Genomic DNA, 22,008 nt, shown 5'->3' with positions numbered 1-22,008 from the left:
AAAACCTTGATGACCATTTAAAAAAGAAAAAGAGGGTAAGAGGAAAAAAAAGAACGAACAAACAAACACGCCACAGACAAAATGGGAACTAGGCCGAGGGAAATGTGTTGTTCGATTCATCTTTCCAACTTCACTCCCTCAATCTTCAATCGTGTGTGCCTTACCATTTGAAAAACGAGCCTCATTTGCCAAAGAGAATGTCTCAATTGGTACCCTTAATATATCGGACAACACCTAGTTGGTTGTAAACGCTACACTTGGAGAGATTTTCCTGTAATTTCTTTCGCTTTTTTTGACAAGTTTTGAGAGGACGGGAAAGAGTAAAATACTTTGTTTTATGTAAAATCTAAACAGTGCGTACATTTAATCATATCATAATCGAAATGAATATGATTTTTTTTTTTTAACTTTCTTTTCTCCCCAGATTGGGTTTGTATGCTTGAATTAATACCGCGTGTCCTCTTCAGAAAGGTTCTAATCATCCAGGCGAACAAAAGTTATTATCTGATTGTTTGAATATCTAACCGGAAATACTACCCGGCCTCAATAAATGAGGTAAAGATCGTATAAATATTGTCTGTCAGGTCTTTAAATTATGCGGGCAGGACGCACAAATGAAACGAGAACTCCAAGTACGAAAAATAATACAGTGGAACTCAGCTGACTCGAACTTAGTTAACTCGAGTTCGAGTTAGCTGTTTTCCTTGTGACTTAAAGTTAAACTGAGTTATAGACATGTTAAGAATGTAAAAGGGAAAATTCCAAAGCATTTCAAGTTCATAAAAATAATATAAATTTCTACCCTTAACACAAGATCGTCTCTGAAACTGGCATAAAATAACCGAAACAGGAAAAACCTAAATAAAGAGAATAACGTAGAACGTTATAATAAAAGTGGACGTGTGTTGTATTCAGTGAAAAAATATAATTAAAAAACGTTTAATTTAATTCAATTTTCAAACTTCAATCATTCGATCAAACTGTCAACATGAAATTAAATATTTCACTGCTTTTGAAATTCTAGAACTCTCAAATGACAAGACAAAGAATTATTAAACAACGGTTTGCCATTGGCGGGGATTTTTAAGAGGAACGACAGGTTGCTATCACTGAAGTACAGCAAGCAATGAGGCAAGAAGTCGAGAGACCTTCATCCATCTAACAACTTTGAAGAGCACTACCAAAGTGTCATACAAAAAGTTCTCGCTAGCTCAGTGGTTGTGCATCGGATTGCGATATGGGAGAGTTTGAGCTTTGGGTCCTCGTGGGGTCACACATTTTCTTTCATTCCACGCTCGCAAAAACTGCCAAGCATCTGTATTCATTTCAAATTTACTATCTTAATTACTCGATTTACTACACCGTTCAAGACCAGCAATTCTGGTGCTTATTCTATAGAGACCAAAAGGTTACTTAACAATCTAACAAATATAACCCCCCCCCCCTCCAAAAGAAAAAAAATGGATCAATATAAAATTTAAAAGAATATCGCAAAATATATTTTCCCCTCTATTTCCTTAGAACAGGGTTAAACGAATTAATATAATCTATCTTGTTCCACAATTAATTCTCATGAATTGGAACACAAAGTTTTAAGCGGGAAGCGCCTGGTAAATCCAAGGGAGGCGATATCTGAAAAAGGCATTATCCAACAGATGATGGAAATTACCTCCAAGTAGGTGTAGTTATCAAGAATCTGGGGCAGATTATCTGACCACACCATATCAACGGTATAATAGGACGACTTTTCAACTTCCTTTCTTTTCTCCGCTTTAACAATTCACTTAAAGCCAATGTGGCAGTATATTACATGTTGATGGTCGTTTTGAAGCGTCATCCTTGGTACTTTTTATGACAGGGCATATTCTGCTATAATTATGAAAAAGAAATTGTTTTCAGGATATGTTCATATGTGTCTTTCGTCTGGACATGTTCCCTTGTATTGAAAGACTAAGTTTTCTTCGTTCGTGACTCCTTTGTCCCACTCCAGGTTTATTTCATAACTGACGAAGACTGTTCAAACCAAACCCGTGATAGGTGACCAACTTCGTCTTAGAACAATAGAAAGACAACGCCTGATACAGGCTAAAGGCGAACAGTCTAGGCGAAATCTTGTAAACGGCACATGCAATTGACGCTCACTGATTTGACTAAAAATTTGTGATGAGTGCGATGATGATTACATTGATTCAAAATAGTGAGAATTTACCACAACTTAAGACACTCTGAACTAAATACCCAATAGCAGAAACCATTAGTAAAGCTACCCTGAGGAATAAGGAGGCATTCATTCACTCGATTCACCTTCACTTCAAAGCTTTATTTTCTCTTCAAATTTCATACTAAGTTAAATGCATTTTAAAATCCTATTCTATCCACAATGAACATTAAAGAGGAGAAAAAAATATTCTGGACTATTTTTCTTTCTAAGTATTGTTAACGAAATTGTGTGCTTTGGTAAAGCAGTTATTAAATTCATTATTTCTTTTCAAGTGTGTTTTGTGTTTTAATGAAGTCTTCTTGCCAAGGAAGTTCAAACAAAGACTGAAAACAAGATTAATTAAAATGCTCCATTTGCAGTTAAAGAACAGGATATCCATCTCACTGAATCGCTGAATGCTTTGTTAAGAATTAAAATTCGAAAGAGCCCTAAAGAATAATGGTGGAATAAAACCTTTAAAACGTCCGTCATGAACAGTAAATCAGTTAAGTAATTCCGATTCAGTTTCAACTAAAAGCAGGGAAATTCTATAGCCCTGACTGGTTGTTTAAATACAATGTTACCTCACCTGGTAAAACTCTTTAGAATGTTGGAAATTTAAGTGGGTCTTAAACAGTATCTCGCAGTTCGTCAGAGTGAAGCACTTTAATATTGTACTAAAGGAGAAAGGCGAGTGAAATGACCATTAATGACAATTTATGTCTGTTAGGAAAAACAAATAAACTGCAAATTGCTGCCAGTATTTGACAACTTTTTCCTACAATAACGTGCACAATGAGGAGTTATCAAAATTAACCTTCTTTCTAAAGGAACAAAAGTGCCAGGACGAGCCGTAAATCTTCCATTAGCAAACTGATGTGTTCCTTTGCTTGATCTCTTGAAACATTTTTGAGCATTAAGACCGCAGAGGGACGAGTGAAAGAAAAAGCGAATGAACTAACAATAATCTTCTTAAATGTCATCAGTCATTTTCAAGGTAAGAAATACAACTCATTCCTTGGAAACTTGAGGGGCCCAATTTATGAGAGATAACGTGTCTGTTCAATTGATTTTGTCTTTTTGTGGCAAAGAAAATACGTATAGTGCTTTTGCTTGAGCACGATTTTTAACTTATTTCTAAGATACAGAGTTTTAAAATGACTTTGTAGTCACAAAGATTGATTGCAAAAAGGGCCAAACAACATCTGTAACTTAAGAAAGTCTCTTGACATCGATGTTTCGATTTAAAAGTGACATTCTTCTGCTGAAATAATCCGCTTCTTCAATTTAATTCCTTGAACCTCTTTCTGTAGCCCTTAAAAATATCGCTATAACTTCACCGATTGGCAAAGACCTAGCTATTCATCAAGTACTTTTCAGAAACACTTCAACATGTTTCTTTTTCTTCCTCTTTTTCCTTCATATTAGTTATGTTAGTAATGTTATTATTGATATTGTGATTCCTATAATAATTATTAGTATAATTTCAGAGCTGAGCAAAGAGTTTCCAGCAATCTGATTGGTCAAGCAGTTCCTTATATGACGCTTTATTATATGGCTGTGTCTCACAAGGACTAGGAACTACCGAATTCACGAATTTGATTGGCTGAAATCAATATTGAAAGCGGTCTAGATTTTCCCATCTAGACCGGCATCTAGACCGGTCTAGAAAAAAAGGTACAAAGAATATAAAAAATTGGCATATAAGACACAGCCATATAATAAAAATCTTCTTAACCGAGCTAGGTCGGTCTTTATGGGAGAATCTTGACCTCGGTCGCTGGTACAGACCTCACTGCGTTCGGTCTGTATTGGCGACCTCGGTCAAGATTCTCCCATACAGACCTCCCGCTCAGTTAATAAGAGCTAAATATATACCGCTCCACGCGGTTTATATAAAATGTTAATGTAAAATGTTAATAAATGTTCCTAAAATGTTATGATTTTAGAAATTTCTCTGTTGGTCATCTCTGAAATTATACTAAAACAATTATTCGCCACAGGTTCGGTGAATATTGTCGAATAATGCCCTCGACTTCGTCTCGGGGATTATTGGACGATATTCACCTCGCCTTCGGCTAATAATTGTTAACTATTAGAGGGGGTGTTGTCTCCGGGAATATTTTAAGGTGCTATGCTAAACATGGCTCAGGTAGTTTTTTCCAACAGGCATTTCAAAAGTTTTTAACCTAAAGACACGTTTATTACAGCTACCTCGGTTTCGTAGATTATTGGTCAGAAAGTTGGACATAGGTAAGGTTATGAATTAGCTACCACTTCGAATTACAGAATATTTCAACGCAAAAACAAACTGATGCGGTTCAAAATAACTATCGCTTACACAAATCAGAAATAATATACTAATAACAATAATGATGATGATGATTATAATAGTGGTGGCATGGTCGAACGTGTTTTAAGCAGCACTGTATTAAAGCGGTCACCATGAACTCAGAAGTCAGTCTTCAAATCCCCGAAATTTTCATTCCTTCGTTCATGTGATTTTCACGTCCATTAAGAATTTTTATTTTAAAGAAAAATTCAATCCATATTTATCCTCCTAAAGCAATGTTCGTAGTATTTTTGTGGGAGCCATAGCCAATTCAGCCATAAAATGGGTTTTTTTTTCATAATTCCTTTCTAATACCCCTCTTTTGAAGAACCCGTATTAAGCGGTCACCACGCCATTCCCCGTGGGTGACCGCTAATACAGGTGTGACTGTGTCAAACTCATAAACAACGATAGCTTTTGTTCAACATTTCCTGATATTATACCAAAACAAAATATTCCAAAAGAGGTCATCAAAACTTGTTTGAGTCAGTTAAAACGGAGAATTAAATATCATGGATCCTAACTAGCTTAATCGTGGCTTATTTTATTCCCTTCCCCTTTTTCTTTTTCTTTTCTTTTTTTTATTTTTTCAAACCAGTATGCTAACTATTGCACAACCTGCTAAAGGTCTGACTCCTGCGGACGATCGTGCAAAGTTGCTCCAGTAAAATAAGACGTGTTCTGGGACAATTTCATCACACTACTGCGGAAAACAGCGTTCGGTGTTTTCCACTGACTAATACTGGCATAGGTTGGGAAAAAAAAGAGCTTTCAACATACACCGCAATCCCACGACGGAGTTAGGCCGGAAAGAATTGCAAATTGTAGGCAAGTTTTTCAGTGTGAATACATTTTAACTTATGATTGAACGCACATTTGTGAATGAGAAAGAGATCTTTTTTAAGCTCGCTTGCTCACCTATCTCTTTCCATTGTAATCTGAGTTGATCTGCTCGTCACTGAGAAATCAAATCATTTCGCTCGACCTCGGCAAATGATCCACATCTTACTAAAAGCGACGTAACATTATTCGAAGGGGAATGGCACTATACCACTCACTAAATCCTCTAATTCTTTCTTCAACCAAGTGTACTTTTGTCACAGTCTAACGGTTTTATAATTCCGTTCCATTATCTTGCAAATCACTACTGAAGAGAGCGAAGTCTAGGCAAAAGATTCTTGAGCATAGGTTTTTTCTTATCACTTGGATGAAACGTCAACAGAATATCCCTAAAACTCAGTAAACATGTAAATCTTCGCAACTTTACACCTTCCAACTTAACGATTTTAGCTGTGTAGTTGTTTCTTTTCCTTTCATCACAGAAATTTCTATTGTCTATTTGTTGCCAAAACGTGGCCACTGCTTTGAAAAAAAAAAATTTTTTTTCGCTTCCAAATCGGATCTTATGTCTCTTTGCAAAGGTTTAGTCCGGGCGAATTCCAAGCGAATAGAGCATTTGCAAAGATGCAATAGGGTATCACAGAGAGGTTTCAGATCTGAGTGTTCAGAAGTTTAGAAATACCTCTTGTTCCTTTATTTCAAGTGTAAAACAGACAAAAAAAGGGTCTTATTTCAAAAGGAAAGCAAAGATGCCAAACGACAAAATGATAGGTTGTTACAAAAAGAGTAATTAGTGCATATTTGAAAAACGGCATTGTCCTTGATATAGTTAAGCAATTTATAAAACAATTCAAAGGCAGAAGTACACGGCTCCATACGTGATACACCGTTGATCAATTAAGGCGGAAATAGCTAGCACTGGTTTTTTAGATCACTGGAGCCATTCAATCTATTTACCTGCAAGTGTGCACTTCAACGCACATGGTTCCAGGTTTACCTGTTTCACGAATGTCTTGGATAAAATCTGCTAATCTTTGTTGTCTACCGCCTCTAATTGCTTTCAAAACCCACCGTTCAATTAGTGACAATCACGTTCAAATCCCTGATTCTTAGTTAATTAAAAAAAAAAAAAAAAAGAAGAAATCTCTGCATTTCTTAAGGCAGCTACCAGTTTGTATTGTAGAGAGAAGGCTGATTGACGCATGCGAGGCAAGCATAACCGCAGGAGCAACACTCAGATAATAACCTGTTCATTGTAAAGGCCTTTGGTCGTAGTTTTATCCCTCAAAAGGCTGTAATTATTATCATTATTTTGTATATATGTGTTTTGTTTGCGTTTATGCTTGCGTTGACTGTTTTGACCGATCAACCATGATCTGTAGTCTTCCTTTTAAAATTGATCAGAATCGGTTGCTTCCAACTATTTCTGCAACTTAACCCGGTAAAAAGGAAAGCGGAAGAAAGAGAAGCAAGAAATAGTGAGGATAAAAATGCGTTAATCGATAAGCACATCAAGTTAGCTTAACTGTTTACTGGTGTTTTGCTTTGTTTACATAAAACCCCTTGGGCACTTCATGCGCCCCTTGACTTTTATACTTTTGCAACCGAACCAGGAGTCCAAGATCTTGACTGCACCTACGAATATAAAACCGCTGTTGTACGATAAATTTCTATTTCGACAAGTCCTCCCCAGTTAGCAAATTTCAATGGTAGAGACCATCCGTAGATGAACAAAATATAATCTCTCCCTTGACAACTCCCAACTCCACCTGCCAGTTTTCGAACAAGGAACTCTTGCAACAGAAAAACGTATTGATATGAAAATAGGCTCGTGAGAGACACTTATCAGGTAATAAATTAAAAAGAAAAAAGATCAGAGGAAATTATACTCCGATAAAATTTCCTTGTTTAGAGTTGAAAAGTTCACTTAGTTTATAAATTTTGTGAAAAGAACGTCCATCACAAGTCCTCCAGTGGAAGAAATCTCCCAGCGGAAATGCAATTCAAAAAGAGTACTCCTTAACGCTAAAAGAAAAACGAAACACATAAGTGTACGACTTAGGGTCATTCAATTAAAGCGATAGCAAGGAAAACGGTGGATAACTTTGGAGCTTAGTTTTATGATACTTACGCGTCCTTGGAATCCTTACATCCATCCACTGCGACTTGCTCAGCGTCGGGTCTCTCGTCAAATTGAATGCTATCTAGCTGATATAACTCGACGGACCGTAGAGAAAAAAAATAAAATTCTCAGGAAAGGCCATGTCGTGGAGGCCTTTGACATAAGTTGAAAAAGTCCTGATATAAAACATCACTATGCCGCTTGGCAATCTTCTGATTGGTGGTGTCAAGGCTTTCTTGGCTGTTTTTCTTCCATTTGGGTGCAATTCCTAAGTTCTTAGCTCTGTTCCTTTTCGTAATAGCGAATGGTCAGAATCAAGAGTGCCTCAATTAAACGTTAACGCGACTAGCTACTTAAAGATTCACTAAAATTGCGGTAACCCTGGTGATACCCTTTTTAACTCCTCAATGACCAAATGTGCGAATACACTCGTTGAATTTCCTCGATATTGCTTTTTCGGCAAGATAGCACAAATTAACCTTGGTGAACTAGGATGTTATATATAGATCGACAAATTTGTGTAGGCGCCCAAATTTAATTGAACCTTTCATTGTCACTACGCAACTAGAGGCTTTGTGGATATCAAATGGTTCTCTATCGGTGAAGCAAGGAAATATCGTTCTAAGAAAGTATTTCCGCTAAACCGAGAAAGGCCGCATGAAAAATAAGTAGAGCTTTGAGATAACTGATGAAACGCTCCCCAAAATTTGTATAAATCATCCACAGGTATTGATTACAATATAGGTGCTAATTAAATTCGATGACTCGTTGACATTTTCCTAAGTAAATCAAATCATAGTCGTAATCATTGCTCAGTTTAAAGGTTAGACTAGGGCCTTTTTGAAAACTTCCGTTTTACTTATCCGCAGAGACGATTGGGTGAAAAGGGGGGTAATTTAGTGATAAATAATTGGGAAATTTGCATTTCTTCCATTCGTTGATAACTTGAGGTTATTTATGATTGCCTTTATTGTTTCATTGAATGGAATTCTGAATCAATGTCAGTTAAGATATCTTCTCAGTAGAAACGCAACGCCAAGAGAACAAGAAAATGTTAGATAATAAGGTGAGGGTCTTTGAAAAAGTTGCTAACTTACTGAACAAAGGAAACTTCTCAAATTATCAACTGGTTGTTATAACCATATTAGCCGTCCTTGGAGAGAGAATGGCTTAATTATAAATGAACCACTTTCCTGGCGCCAAATATCAAATGACGCACTTAACTCCAAGCTATGCCAGATGTTCGGAAAATTTTAAAATGGAAATGTCTTAGTTTATGCTTTTGTTCCAAATAAAAACAATTGGTAATTGATACAAGCAGGACAAACGCATCACTTTGATGTTATTGAGGAAAAAAACAGGTTGGTGTGCGGACATCTATGTAGGAAAATAACATCACCCGGCGGAAACTGTTCGCACTTAAAGACGCAAAATATCGGGGGATCTAGACTTAAAAGCCAACAGCCAGGTCAGATGAGGTGAAACCTACACCATCTTTTACAAAGATGTCCTAATAAAGCGCGTTTTACTACCATCTTACATGGCGCATCGGTGGAGGAGGTTAAAAATTATACAACTTAGGCATATGTTGAATATCCAAAAAACAGCTACCGTATAAACGTTTCATCTAGTCTCTGAAACCTAAGCTCGCGCTGAATGCCTAGTTAAGGCTGAAAAACTATATTTGTTTTCAATGGATCTGTTGACACGACGGATTAGGAAAATGTCACAACTGGAGTGGAAAAACTAGGATCAAGACATGCTATAGATGCGTATCTGTGCTGCAAGCACTGCTTTGGAACAGAGCTTGTCAATTGATTTTAGGTCACATGTTTTGCAATTAATATAAAACAATTAGATCTTCATTTGCTAGGGTGCATCTTTCACGCCAAGTTCTGCTCTTTGTCCCCATCATTTACGCTAATCGAGCGAGTCTATTCTTCCTCGTGCTACAATACTCTTATTATTTGAAAGACATGTATAAACTTTGAGTACAAGCTATTGATCAGAATATGACTAAATGTGGAGGTACTTTTTTAGTTCTGTACATATATATTTTAGAGTCTAAAGCTAGGGCTGATGTGTTGTTTAGTTTCATTACACTGCGAGCTGTTGAGTAGGTGCAGCGTGCAAATCTTTCGATGAGACCCTCGGATTAATACTGTTCAGTATAGTGTACTTTGGCAAAACGTTTTGAAATCACGCGTTGAAACATAATTCAGTTAAAGAGTTTTCGTAATTCTGGGGTTTAGCTGTCTATTTCTTTCTTTCCCGCTCAGGATCCAGACGGTTCAGGGTCAAAGCAAACTCGCGACCCTTTACGAAATTATGATCACTACTAAATGCTTGTTGCTAGGTATAGCAAGCTGTGTGGCTCAAGAGTTGAAAACATCTCGTGTCATATGAAAAAAGAAGGAGGCTAACAAGGTGTCCAAAATAACTGGGAAATTGCTTTTCACTTCAAAAAGCGGCTAGGTAATCCGTTTAGCTTGTTAAATATTCATTGCATACACGAAATGCCTGTTTAATATCTTAACAATGCGTGTGTTAATTTTATTTACGCTCTCTCGGGAAAACTGTTCAATTGGATCAAGGAGCAACGGGAAACTGTGAACCTCTTTGTTCTTTGAGGTAGGTAATGAAAAGCCAATAACAAGAAGAAGATAAACCAAACCGTGCCAGAACTTTCAGTAAGTCGGATGTATTTTGCGATTCTCTTTACGCCATTGTAAAAAATTACACCTTTTCATCATGGAATGATGTAGGAATTTACGACTGTACCACATTGGGACTCCCTTCGAAACTCGGACAAAATTCGACTCCTCTTGTTTCGATTCTCGACAGTATTTCTATTTTGTCGATGTGACACCGAAAACCCTACCATGTTTCAGAGCTACCTGAGAAAACCCTTGTTTGTGTTATTTTTCGATATGTTAGGGGGACCACTGTCACTGGTGTGCGTCATAACTTTAGAAATAAACAAACATATATAGAAGTGTGTGCTCCGATTACCCCAAACTTAAAACGTTACCTACAAACTTTTCGTCAAGAAAACATTTCAGAAATTCATATCTGCTAGAGAAGCACGTAAATTTTCGAAAGACAATTCAATAATTCTCTGTGCCTTTTTTCGATTCAAGATCTAAAAATATCGACCACCATGGAAACATGCGTCCAGCTTATCTCTATCCTTCAAGATATCAAATTTTGTGGTATTTCCCTTTAGGGTTTGTATGACATTTATAAGCTGACATAAACGTTTATTGCAAAGGCTTGCTGACAGACTTTCTTCTTTATTGGAGACACAATGTCCCGCTTGAAATACTAGAAAGCTATTTGATAACCCCACATAATGTGTCTTCGCACTGGGCATTATATCCTTTAAATTATGCTTAACCTCAGAGCTTCCCTCTTGTTTTGAAATACAACTAAAGACCCATACTTAAACTTCTTTAAAAGAAGCGACTGATTTGACAAGAAAGGAAAACTCTCTTACAAAATGGAATATTAGGTAGAATCACTCCTCTCACCTCAATTATTAAACCACCAATGCGGTTCATTTTCTCTTCAGGATATTTTTAACGCTTCTTGAAAGCATAGCTGTGTTTTTTTTCGAATTATGTCGAAGAAACCAAAACAATTGTTGAACAGGGGTAGATCGTTTTAGGTCACAGTTTTCCTATAATGTGTGATCTACCCGATATGAAAACCGATAGTGCTTTACGAATGACTTGAAACGCGATCTTTTCGTTGAAAATTATTTGTAATCTAATAAAAAAAAATGACCTTTCCAAAATGTTCCCTAAACTTCCACTTTATTAGTTTTTCTTCATATGGTTAGGCTGCGTAAGTTTCAAAGATGTTCTCTTATTTATATTTCTTACTACGTGGCATAATTAATTCCACGAGTCATCCTTTAAAACCCAGTACGCTGATTGAAGGGTGTTCTTTACTGTCAGGTGTCAAAGGGACTTAACGCACTCGGCCAGCCGCCCCGCTAGGACGAAGAGCTAGAAGCTGCGGGCGATCGACCATATCAGTTGCCAAAACGGAAAAATCACAAACGGTAAGAACTTAGTATTCTTTAAACCTTGTTATCATCAATTTAAAATTAAGAAATAGTTTTTTTATGGGTTTGAGGCCTCGTGGTTGATTTTTCGTTAGCTGGGAACCAGTTAATTATGACTCGATATCGTGTGGCAAATCGGTCTCACGTATCACGCAAATTCAAAACTTATCCCGAACCGCAAGAACACAACTTTGTAAGCGAGGGTCTGATTTAAACATTTGTACTTTAAGGGAGACAAGACGAAATTGGATTGGGCAAACACGCACTTGTAAAGGTGTTCCCGACAAGGGCTGCTCTTATTAAGGGATGTTCTAACTTTCGCTTCAAACATGATTAAAAATATAGCTACGTCCTTATTGCTCTAGTCGAATTCTTGCAATAAAAAAGCGAGACAAGCGACTGATCGAGCCATCAAGGGAAAATGAAAGTTAGATTAAATAACTCGGAGGAAATTGCTCGCATTTTTAAACCATCTCCCACAGTCTTCCTTTTTCAATATCCTGTTTATAAGAGAATGATTGTGGCAGTCACCTAAGGCACTTGTCGTAGTTCAGAGCTACAAAGTGTGGCCGGTGGTGTCTTTGAATAATGGCAATATGTTAAATATTTTTAATTTGGATGTGAAGAAACCTGGTCTGTGAGAGGCCGGTTGCCGCCCGACCACAGTAGTCAGTTTGTACAAAGTATTTGTTTAGTTCACAACTGGTGGTAGTTTCTCGCCAACCTACCAAGAGAGCCTAAACGAAATTTGCCACAATGTAGTTGGACGCTCACTTCAAAACTAAATATTTTTAGTCGAACTTGAGCAAAAGAATCGAGAGAATTTAAGTCGTCTTGCAGGTCCGAAATTCAACAAAGTAAGACGAGGTAACAATGTTGGTTCAGCCACCCTTGGCTTCAATTACGCATTCAACTGCAAATATGGAGGGAAAATGGCAGAGTACATTCTCGTATAAGTCAACAACAAGAATACATTTTACTTCTACACACATGTCCAGCTTGTTTACCTATTAGTTTAAATTGTCCTGCATATGTTGAATCGATTTAAAAGTACTTTTGCTATATACTGTCTTGGAATGATCCGCAAACACAGTGTTAAGACTAGCGGGAGTTGCATTTTCTCGCGACTCCTTTCCAGGGAATAAAAAGAGGTGATTTTTATCTATTCCTGAAGGGAGAGCTCGAACTTTCTAAATAATAATAATAATCAAGTTCTTTCAGTAGTTTATACATGATAGTTTATATTAAGATAAACGGCTTTACCAATTACTTCTGTGATCCTTTTTGTACCTATTTCATGTACGGGAGAACTTATACCCTAAGAATGTAATTTTGTCACATTTTAATCAGGAACGATGAAAAAAAACTAGAACTAGGTTAATTAACACCAATGTGGCAAATCTCTTAAAACTGCTTTCGGTTTTAAGATATGTGTGCAATTTCACACTTTTATCCCAGTTCTTTCAAAGTTAAGTGGATTACATTGTGAAGGCAGGAACACTGTTCTCTGAGATTTGTTGGATAGAGTTTGGCCTTGTAAATTTTACAAGGACACAAATGAAATCATGATTTATGGCTAAGAGAAGGCAAAAAAATAAAAAAATCGAAATGAAAACGGATTAACAATGGGGTAAACTTGTTGAGCGGGAAGCATTTTATTATAGGATAAATGACTAAAGAACAGAAGGACGAACGAAGGAGATTATCAAAACGTTAACACGCTTTCAAATTAAATCTTGGGAAAATGAAATCCAGAAAAGAATGTTTTTCCCATCTTACAAAGTAACCGACTCCCGAAAGAGAAAATAAAAGATAAACGAGGCCTTTTTTTAGGTAACTTAATACTCAGTGTTAAAAGCACGTTTTCAACGCCAGGGAACACAAAGGAGAGTGAAATGATGGTTTTCAGTGAAAATGAATGCGAGTAAAACCAAATGTGGACAAAAGCACTGGCTGGTTTACATTTAGGCTCTAATTGTATCCTTGACATTTTCCCGGTGGAGAGATTTATCTAGAGATACCAGCGAAATTGGAGGCGGGACCATCCAGATATGAAGGAAAATACGCAACAAACTCTCAGCAATGAATCTATCGGTCGTGATCTGCGAAATTCAGTAACGCAAGTTTTCTACCGTGGGTAAAACCTCTTAATGTCAATATTGCCAACATAGCCCACACTGGCGATAACATCTGAGCTTATATCAAGGTAACTTTATATCGATATATCACAACTGGGAAATTACGAAGGCTACATTGACAGACATGAGGGCGGCTTGGCAAACCATCTGGTGAAACCAAATCGTAAAATAAATATCCAAGTTTAACATGTGTGTTGGGAGAGCCATTGAGGAAATAGCTCTACCTTTAATATTTTTTGAAGTCTGATCATTTTCCAGCTTTATCCTCTGACTAAACGAACATATCTCTAATTACTTGAAACGTGTTTAATTTTTGAAAATGAACTTGTATGATTGCTGCCATAAGAATCAGTGTCAAATTGTTACAACTTACATATTGTTGTAGCGTGAAGTATAGCAAGACATCCTTTGATACGGGCCGCTAAAAGTTGAAATAACGAGTAAATATATGGTTGCGGTAGCGTTTAATTGAAAGAAAATTTTGAAACTGAATTGTATGCGCTGTAGAAGAAAGCCATTAACTCGATATACACTCCTTGTCATGTCGATCGATACGAGCAAGGAAGGCACTTAATAAAGTGGCGCGGTTATTAAAATATCATCGGAAGGTATCGCTCATGTTGCAACTAATTGTTGTTGTTCATTAGCGAGGAATATCATTTTTAAAGAGTGCGTCTGATGAGGGGTGCAGAGATTTTTTTTGCGTGTTTTGTTTTTTGAATAAGAACAACTCGGGAGACAAAGCAAATAGTAATTGTCCTTTTGCCTTAATTTCGGGTATTCGAACAGACCGGCTGCCTTTTGCCTATTTCTGATTTTAAAATCGTTTTAAATAGAGTGAGCTCTCAAGTTCTCAATATCGGCTAATTTGGTTATCAGATATTCTAAATCGATTGACAAAAGTAAAAAGATACGAGAGTCGTTAAAGAAACTTCAAAGTCGATAAAGAGGTTGCATTTCACTTCCGAATCGACCCACAGTTTGTACTTCATCCTCACACAAAGTTGTTTGGCTGCTAGTCTATTAGTACACTGGCAAAAGGAGCGACTTCGTGGCGCTATTGATCAAATAACGTCGCATTAAGAGTACTGTCAGACCTCCAAAGTTCCAGGTGTAAAAGCTGGCAAACGAAGTGTTGTTTCCCAAAAAAAAAAAAAAAGGTAGATTTTCACCTATGATTAAATGAAAAACTGCTAAAGCACAGATTAAAGACTTGGTATTGAGAAATTGAAGTGCATTCTCATCATCAATATTAAAAATGTCGTTTCATGTTCTTTTAGCAGTAAATTGGAATATTTTTCATACGTCGGGGCATTTTATGATGCTAGAACAGGTGCTAGGATTGTCCGCCTTTAGCTTCAGGGCTTTAACAATATCTTTTTTGACACTGTTGGTTGAATTTGCACTTTAGCATTAAATCCTCAACAATGTGTTGGAATAATCCATTCATTTTCTCTCACTCAGTTCTATTACCATCATTTTGATACATGTCTCCGGCATCAGCACTACGGTCCCCCTTTACAGCATGGCGCGCCGGCTCTTTTACCTCTGTAAATCCTCGAATTAAGAAAATCTAAAGTCCAAAATGAAAAGCTGAGGAGTATTGGTCACTACAACGATCAAAATGCATTGAAAAATTTTTATAACAACAACAAGCAACCTTTTAAACTTAGAATGAGCGCCCTTTTTCAATACCAGAATAGTTCCAGAGTTACGAGAAAACATAGGAATTCTTCGTCATAGTCAACCTCCGGACACCACCGTTGTGAAATAATTCTGTCTTGTGTTGGACCGTTTCGTTATCGATATTTCAAATTTTGTTCATTGTAAACCTGGCCCCTCTTACGAGAATACACAGCAGGGTGTTGATCTAAAATAGATCAGAAGCATAATATTTTGGATATGAAGGGATATTTGGAGTTCCAATTTGAGACTCTACAGCTGTGCGAGACAAAAGGCCTTCCCTACAAATATTGCAGCCTTTTGAAGACTACCTAGCTCCATTTTTATAGCTGAGAAGCTGCCAAAAGGACATCTAGTCGTGATATTGCATCCCATTCAGTGTCTTGAACGTTAATTAACTTTCACCTGTAAAGAGAAATTGGCCACCCGCCATTTGGAAGAGCCATGCTTGGCTTTCGTTTCGACTTTCTTTTATTCCAGTATGAAATCAAGACACATTGACGCTGTATTATCATGCGCGGGGTCTACGCGCTAGGACAGTTTTACAGAAGTACAAATCACATCAAATCTATTTCTTTGCTAGAAAATAGGAAATTTATCGAATTTTCGTAGCCTATAAACATAACTGTTCACACATAATAAAGGATGGAATTTATAAACTACTATTCTGTAACTGTTGCATACGTCAATCGATTGGATCACATTTGGCCCCGAAAGGATGATATATTTTGTCTTTAAGTCCCAAATAGAAAACCGCTGAAGATCCACGCCTAAACAGTGAAACTTTTTCTAAAACTTAAACCTGACGCTTTTCAGATCAAACATCCGGTTTATCAGGAAAAAAAGAAGATATATCTATATATATCAAACGACACAACGGAGACATTGTTTCACCTTCTTGCAATGGATGTAAGACGAGAATTTTCCTTTACGTTAAACGTCAAAGAAGACAATAAGCCAACGCTAAGCCTGTCTGAAACCAGGAAATAAAATAATAGTTTTATCGCAAGTAATAATCAGCGTTAAGCCATAACATCGACGAAAGCGGGTCCAAGAGAAGCTGACACGTTTCCCGCACGCGACGATTAGTGTCGGTTTCCACTTCGGCTCGATGGAAGAGACTCCACTAAGAAAATCTTGGAAAAATCTTCCAACCACAGTATTTAACTAGGACTCAGTAGTAAAAGGTATAATTCCTTTGACGTAGTACTTCACGTCCTTATCTAATATCGATTCACATCCTGCAGGAAGAAAAATATTATCGACGAATTTCCTTTGGGAGCTTTGAGGAGATGACCTCTGAGCAAGGGTACCTTTTAGGAGCAGAGATGTGAAACTGAGATACCAGAAGTGATAACAATTTATAGCGTGTGCGTAAAGTAAAGTAACATCTTCGATAAAAAAAAAATATTTGATAAAACAAGAGGTTTCAAGCATTTTCAACTAGAATTGGAAGCGTTTTATTTCGTTTGTAGCGAAACAGATAAGTCAATGTCATGGGTGGGCTTGGGAAAAGCGCTGTCACCATTTAAACATTTCTGCCAGTGGTTTTAATTTTTTTCAAGGCCGGTGTTTAGTCGAAAATAATCGTATTATGATAGCGATCTTGTAAACACAAAACTTAAAATCAACTGTTTGCACTTCCCATGTGGAGAACAAAGCTCCTGTATGACAGCGTTCTGGATTGTGATGGAAAATGTTTGAGAACTGATACGTAAAAATAGAAGCAAAATTCGACACGAAGAGGAAATTTTGAAGTTCCATCACCCACGCAATAAATATAAAATTTCAAAACATCCCTTAAGATGACACAATTTCAACGGCATGAAACCAAAAAATCAATTCAAAATGGAGAGGGAAAGCCTAGAAGCACACGCCTCAACTGTCATTGCAACCTGCTCCTAATGGCCTGTCAAACATTTCATAAATTATTCATTTCTTTCTCTCTCTAATGGAAAGGCACACTTAGCGAGTGAGAATAAAACGTCTCAAATTACACAGTTTTATGGCTTTCTCAAGACAAGGAAAATGTGCAAGTTGAATTAAACAGATAAGTTGTGTACTTTCGCATAACTTCATCTTCGCATGTAATCCTCCAGATGAATAAAACGATTCAGTTAGGAGAACTGTTCCCACGACCGAAAAGGCATCTTTGCTAAATTGCTTTAATAAGCCTATCTGATCTTCAACAAAAAATTAAGTGATGAGATTAACACTGTAGAGGAGCGTGCAAAATTGGAAATACAGCTTTAGATTGGTTATGCATTCGTCGCGATTTGACGGTTGACTTCGAACACCGCTCAAAACCTCATGCAAATTGAAAGGCAAAAAATGATCTCCGGTAATTTTGAGCTTCCGACTAAAATGCGGGTGAATTTTTTTCCGAGAATATCACGTCTGTAATTAAGGAAAGTCTACGAGCTACTCGTGATAAAACCTTTCATCTTTTTGCAGCATTATCAAACATGTTGCTAATTATATTGGGAAAATGTATGTTGTGGTAAATTTTGAGAGATAAATTAACCGTATAAAATTGAATAGGTTATTTTAGAAATATACAGCAAAGATTTCAAGAAATCAAAGTGGTTCGCATTAATTTTTGTGTTAGTTTTGGATAAACGGTCTTTTATTCGGCTCCTAAGACAAAGTAATCGTAAAGATAGTATCCAAACGTATAATAACCACAATATCGTTTCTTTTAACTTTTGCAAACCATTCCTTGGTCGTGATTCGCCAATGGTCTCAAGGCAAAGGAGAAAGGTAGACGGGGCAAATAGGAAATCGCTCCCAAAAAAATGGAACAACTCTTTATATTTTTATTTCAAATAGCAAAGATGAAGCAACAATCTGGATAACACCTGGATTAGCAGAAGAAGACAAGCTATTGTTTAACACGTATTTCGTTGATTGGTTTGGCTGTCATTTCTGCAACGACAAATTTGCAAAATCAATAAACACTACCTTTGTTCGTGCCCGTCTCTCATAACATTATTAGCCTTCTAAATTAGCATCTTTTGAGTAATAGCGCGATGTAAACAATCCAGTTCTACTCCTTTACGTCTAGCTTTCTATAAGTTGCCATAACAAATAGTCTCGAGAAAGAAATACGATCCACCTATAGGGTTACAAACATAACAATTCATGGCAGTTAAGCTGCAGAGTTCAGAATTGACCGCCTCGCCATCGTATGCCGTTTTTAAGGTAAATAATAAGCCAAAACGCGAGGACGAAGGTAATTGCGTTAAAGGCTTGTCGGTAAGCCTTTCTTCTCAAGGACCCATGTTCCAGCGGAAGTGGCAATTTTCGAAGACGCAAAGAAAGCGATTGACATTGTTTCTATGGTGTTTGATTAAAAATCTACTGAAAAAATATAAACCATCTGGATGGGGAGAGTTGGCCAATCACAGATCAGGGTTCAAGTTCTAATCTTAATTTAATAATGACATTGTCACGCCAGTGAATGAAAATTAGTCTGATGGTTAGTGGGTGACATTGGCTTTTTAACTGTGTGCAATTTGATTCCAACTAGCTATAAAGAGCGAGTACCGTCTTAAGTTCAGACAAATAGACAATACAAAGAAGTGAAAGGATAAACTGTAACCGGCAGAGTAACACCTTCCAAGCAACAGAGTATGCTGCCAACATTTAGTTTTACACCGGAGCAGGTAGCGTGCGTGTGCGAGGTACTACAGCAGAGCGGAGACATAGAACGTCTCGGAAGATTTCTTTGGTCTCTCCCCGAATGCGAAACCATCCAGAAGAACGAGAGCGTGCTAAAAGCAAAGGCGATGGTTTCCTTCCATCAGGGCAACTTCCAAGAGCTGTATCGTATACTGGAAAACAACACGTTTTCTCCAAGTTCGCATCCCAAGTTGCAGTCACTCTGGTTAAAGGCGCACTACATCGAAGCTGAGAAACTCCGCGGTCGGCCGTTAGGAGCCGTGGGGAAATATCGTGTTCGACGCAAATTTCCTCTGCCGAGAACGATCTGGGATGGTGAGGAGACTAGTTACTGTTTCAAGGAAAAATCAAGGAACATATTGCGAGAGTGGTACTCGCACAACCCATACCCATCGCCTCGAGAGAAGCGCGAGCTAGCTGAGGCAACAGGTCTAACCACTACACAAGTAAGCAACTGGTTTAAGAACAGGAGGCAGCGGGATAGGGCAGCGGAAGCCAAAATAAGGTTTGTGTCTCGCTAGTGTGATGTCCATCTATTTATGGCCTGCACTCACGATCGTTTACCTTCACCTCAGTCACTTTGTATAGCTTATTTTGTCATACAACACGAAATTAGCCAGCCCATATGAGCATAAACTCGCCCTTGCGTGCAAGCTAAACATCTCCGGCACCAAATTTTTCGACAATATTTTTTAACTTTCAATTTCGCCTTCATCAGAGAATTTATTGAGCTACTCGAGGGTCGGAAGTTGATAAAGCGACTTAAACTGCGACTAGCTGTTCATTTCATGCAAATTTAATTTTCTTTAAGAAGGAGGATCATTTTCATCATACATCAAATATAAATGTATACATAACCGCGTGTGCCGAAGGAAAGTGACCACAACACCACGCAATGAGATTTCCGCGTTCACGCTCGTTGATTTACAATCTTGCCAAAGAGAATCGGATACGAAAAAATTGTCATTTGATTTGGCCCTCCTCTTTTGATAACACATTCAAAACAACCAGCTTGCTCGCTAGTCGATTGACAACTTGCGATATGGTTGGCAGCCTTTACTTTCCACATTGCTCGGGGATTCCAAGAGGGCTTTCGGTCGATAGCACCTCAATAAGTCGCTATTTCTAATCGACATAGAGACGGGATACTTACAGCGACTACTTATCATTTGCGATATTAAAGAAGCTTAGTGATACCTAGTTAGAAAAAAAAAACAAAATACAGTTGAAGAGAGTGCGCTTTCATGTAATAAGTGTTCGTGCTTGTTTGTCATCGTAATGGTTGCTTTTACGCGATTTCAAACAGGGAATCAACCGTAGACATAAGAACCAAGCAGATGTTAAACCCTGAGAAGCAGGCGATGCTGAATGACGTGAAAAAGTGTGGTATGCCCGACTTCTCCCAATGCATGAATGGATCTCATATACCCGGCACTCACACTCCTGTTCCTGTCAAACTAGAAGTGGATGACCCTGCTCTAATGGCTGCAATGTCGCATGATTCTATGGCGCCCGTTTCGGGGACTGAATTCACCCACGGACTTCATGACAGCCACATGCTAACTACGTTAACAAATTCTCTCGTAGGACTCTAAATGCACCACGCTTATGGAATTACCGTTGAGACTTAAGGCTTTCTCCAACTGGTTAAATCGTTTGAACGGAAAAGAACCCGTCTCCTTCTCTTGCACAGAGAAAATCTTTCCAAATGCCACAGCCTAGAGCATATTTTCAATTTATTAAGATATTTAGCATAGCTTATAAAAGCATAGTTAGACTACAATTAGACGCTAAAGCTGAACCATTGGGAACTTCGACAATAACTGCTTCGTACTTGGGGTACAATGTACCATTAAATAATAGCTTCATTCATACGCGCAGTTGTGTACAAGGTAAACACCGACGCAAGCTTATAACCTTGCATACGTATCAAGATTAAAACCAAAAACGTCGGTATTGTGATAAAAAAAATGCGATATATCTTCAAAAGAATGAGGTGTATAAAGCAAATGTTTTCTTGCAGTCATGTTTAAAGTACTATCACCTTGTGTTATTCCATATATTAATCTTGTACATTTTTCTTTCACGAGCGACCAGTTGGTTGAGAACAACTGCGGCCTCCTTGTTCAATGTCAGACGACTTCGCTGTACACCTTGATTTGCAGTGAGAATAAAAATCCTCAGAATAACATGACGTGTAGTGCATTAGCTTAGCTAACGCGACCTTTCAAGCGATAAGTTTTATTATTTTCCGTTAAATATATTCAGTGGTTTCTCGTTTTACATGCGGACATCTTCTCAAATAACGCCATATCACTTGGAGGAAATTGAAAACCATTTAAGAGAACCCACAATATATTCAAGTACGCTAAGTTCACTTAGCGTCGATCGTCCAAAAACCAAAGAAATCTGTTCCTTCAAAAAGAGAGTAACTTATCGTAAGGGCTGCATGCAGACTTCCATCTAAATACGCACCGATTAGCTTGCCTACTGAGAGGTTACTGTAAGTTTGACTTCGAAAATGCGACTCTATTCGCCGCGTTAAGGATATTCCATTATTGTGTTATTTTTACAATAAATCACAATGAGCGGTGCTTAAGAAGGAAATTTGGGCAATAAAAAGATTGGGTTTCTCGTGCTTACGCGTTATGATTTCTATCAGGGTCCAAGGTCTCAAGATCGAGCGCAAAGTTCTCGCGCTAGTGGCGCCGCTGAGAGGCAAATCGCTCAACCTTTCGCCCTTTCTTTATAAACTAAACAAGCGAAGAAGAAAAGAAAGAATCACGGAACAACAGAAGTAATTGTTTTATTGTCTGAACAAAAGGCTGACACTAGAAGAGAAGAGGGAAACTTTTCAAATGATTAGCACGCGCATTGTAAAACTATATTTCACCCGTCTGTCCCGTGCGAGGAGCTATGTTTCGTGACTTGGGCGTGGGGGCT

General features: G+C 37.7%; 1 protein-coding gene and 1 long non-coding RNA gene across 4 annotated transcripts; one reads left to right on the top strand and one right to left on the bottom strand.

Annotated features, from left to right (window-relative positions):
• Positions 1 to 1,471: 1,471 nt before the first annotated feature.
• On the bottom strand, positions 1,472 to 8,918 carry LOC148716593 (uncharacterized). The gene is made up of 3 exons (XR_015995669.1): positions 7,504 to 8,918; positions 2,790 to 7,007; positions 1,472 to 1,869 (listed from the first exon to the last, which is right to left on the bottom strand). It is a non-coding gene; the product is annotated as an uncharacterized LOC148716593 (long non-coding RNA).
• Positions 3,060 to 21,254, top strand: LOC111330639 (homeobox protein six1). Of its 3 annotated transcripts, none has more exons than XM_088746029.1 (4): positions 3,060 to 3,197; positions 11,454 to 11,560; positions 18,914 to 19,570; positions 20,372 to 21,254. In XM_088746029.1, the coding sequence occupies exons 3-4, from the start codon at positions 19,017 to 19,019 to the stop codon at positions 20,658 to 20,660; spliced, it is 843 nt and encodes a 280-aa protein (XP_088602155.1). In that variant the 5' UTR covers positions 3,060 to 3,197; positions 11,454 to 11,560; positions 18,914 to 19,016; the 3' UTR covers positions 20,661 to 21,254. The 3 variants fall into 3 exon arrangements, with proteins under 3 accessions (XP_088602155.1, XP_022791271.1, XP_022791270.1); XM_022935536.2 differs by lacking the exon at positions 3,060 to 3,197 and adding an exon at positions 9,980 to 10,125; XM_022935535.2 differs by lacking the exon at positions 3,060 to 3,197 and adding an exon at positions 10,057 to 10,184.
• Positions 21,255 to 22,008: the final 754 nt, after the last annotated feature.

Source organism: Stylophora pistillata, chromosome 14 (genome assembly GCF_964205215.1).
Source record: "Stylophora pistillata chromosome 14, jaStyPist1.2, whole genome shotgun sequence".
NCBI classification, from domain to species: domain Eukaryota; kingdom Metazoa; phylum Cnidaria; class Anthozoa; order Scleractinia; family Pocilloporidae; genus Stylophora; species Stylophora pistillata.
This window is presented reverse-complemented; position numbering and strand designations above follow the sequence as displayed.